This window comes from Sinocyclocheilus rhinocerous, unplaced genomic scaffold (genome assembly GCF_001515625.1).
Source record: "Sinocyclocheilus rhinocerous isolate Xijiao unplaced genomic scaffold, SAMN03320098_v1.1 scaffold4753, whole genome shotgun sequence".
NCBI classification, from domain to species: domain Eukaryota; kingdom Metazoa; phylum Chordata; class Actinopteri; order Cypriniformes; family Cyprinidae; genus Sinocyclocheilus; species Sinocyclocheilus rhinocerous.
Genome location: NW_015629536.1, coordinates 17,172 through 19,280, shown reverse-complemented (window position 1 = coordinate 19,280; position 2,109 = coordinate 17,172). Strand labels below are relative to the sequence as shown.

Genomic DNA, 2,109 nt, shown 5'->3' with positions numbered 1-2,109 from the left:
TGATGTCATAAATACACGAGCGTGATTTTTGTTTTAACTGGCAGAATCCATCGTACATTACAAAAAAACAACGCCAGAATGAAGCCAGAAGTGCCGAATGTAAGCCAGATTTGGCCCAGACTCTGTTGTTATCTGGGAAGCCAAGCATAAGAATACTAATGTAAATTTGTTAACCCACAGTAACAATTTTTAACCGATTAATCACCTATTTTAGTTTTCTGCGTGTTTTTTTAAAAAACACACAAAAAATTAATTTGACGTTTTTGAGAGGAAAATAAAAAAGAGAAGTCACGTATAGGCTATAAGTGGATAAATATTTATACTAATATTTATATTATATTTATACTAATGGATAAATATAATTGCAGTAGGCTATATAATAATAATAATAATTCCTTACATTTATATAGCGCTTTTCTGGGCACCCAAAGCGCTTTACATAGAAGGGGGGAATCTCCTCAACCACCACCAGTGTGCAGCATCCACCTGGATGATGCGACGGCAGCCATATTATAATTATATAATATAATCCAAGCTATAAACAAGCCAAAACAAAGCGAAACTGAAGGTAAAGTTGGGCTCGTATCCTACCTCTCTCATTCGGCACAAATCCAGATGTTTCCATATAGCCTACACGATGTATTTGAAGCTATAGCTATACCTATTTATTAGGTCAAATAGGTCCTAGTTCATGCGCGTTCCAGTATCGACGGAAAAAATCATAATGAGCAAAAATATGCCTTTGTCTTTTGAATTGCTTACCCTAATTAATATTTGATGTGGCTTCCAAATACATTAAAATATCTAAAAAAAAAAACAACAAAAAAAAAAAGTTGAAAATAAACTCACTGGAGGGTATCACTGTCAAATTCAGTAGCAATTTATTTGATTAAAGAGGAAGTAAGTAGACCAAGAAGATGCATCGAGGCAAGATGAATGTAGAGCTGCTGGTCTCATTGGTGTCTGAACACAAAGGGCTTTATGACAAACGCGACAGCGAATACAAAAATCTCGATAAGAGGGAGTTGTTATGGAGAGGAATTGCAGATCAAATAGGATTCGATGGGTATTTCTGTTTTTCAGTAAGCGCCATCTAATGTCAGGGAGTGAATTTGCACGTTCTCTCGGCTCATCGCCAGAGAAAATCGCTTGGGTATGAACACAAAAGACGCGTCGAAAAACTAAATTCAGACAGAACTTAGAGGCATATAATTGTATTTGTTTTTATACATTGCAGTAATTAAGAAAGTGAAAGCTTAGGGCTTTAGTTTTTTTTAGTTATTTTAGCTTTGGGTTTGGCTTTACCCACACCCACCCCCACTCCACACACACACACACACTTTCACCTGCTTTCATCTTGGAGTGAACAGGCCTTTATAATAACCTATGTTAATTAATAACCGAAATGTAAGATTAAATTTAGACAAACCACACATATTCAACAATAACAGATTCCCGGTCATCATTATATAATAAATTAATCTTAGCAGAATAAAACTGGCATATCTGATAAGGTAAGCTGTAGTGTGGTTTAGTCATATTTATTGATATTACAGAGATGAATTAATCTCAGCTGTTAATTTAAATTTGTGTTTTTATTTTTTCTAGACTTTCAGACTGCAGTATCACTGAAGAAGGTTATAAAGCTCTGGCTTCAGCTCTGAGATCAAACCCTTCACACCTGATAGAGCTGGATCTCACAGGAAATGATCCTGGACAATCAGGAGTGAAGCAGCTCAATGATTTACTACAGGATCCAAACTATTCACTGAAGACACTGAGGTGAGTGTTCTTAAAATAATAACATTCAACAGTCCTAAAAATATTTTAGGTTAAAAAAAATTAAATTGTCAAAAATATATTTATATAAGCTTTGAAATGACTCCCTCAAATGAGTCATAAATCACTGTATGGCAGGTAATATCAATGTACTTCTATTATGTCCAGGTTGTTGCAAAGTCCTGCTGCAGATGAAGCCTGTCAGTATATGACTGGAATTGTGGGTAAAAACCCGTTACTCCTGAGAGAGCTGAATCTGAGTGAACATAAACTAGGAGACACACGAGTGAATCAGATCTCTGCTCTACTGCAGGATAAACACTGTAAACT

At 35.5% G+C, this 2,109-nt stretch overlaps 1 protein-coding gene across 1 annotated transcript in view; it reads left to right on the top strand.

The window, feature by feature from the left end:
- Positions 1-1,612: 1,612 nt before the first annotated feature.
- LOC107739202 (ribonuclease inhibitor-like) overlaps positions 1,613-2,109 on the top strand; it is a gene marked incomplete at its 5' end in the record, with an annotated part of 17,246 nt that continues 16,749 nt past the window's right edge. Inside the window, 2 exons of the mRNA XM_016551223.1 lie at positions 1,613-1,782; positions 1,948-2,109. The exon at positions 1,948-2,109 is cut by the window's right edge and continues 5 nt beyond it. Of these exons, the coding sequence (XP_016406709.1) occupies positions 1,613-1,782; positions 1,948-2,109 (332 nt within the window). The remainder of the gene's footprint in view (positions 1,783-1,947) is intronic.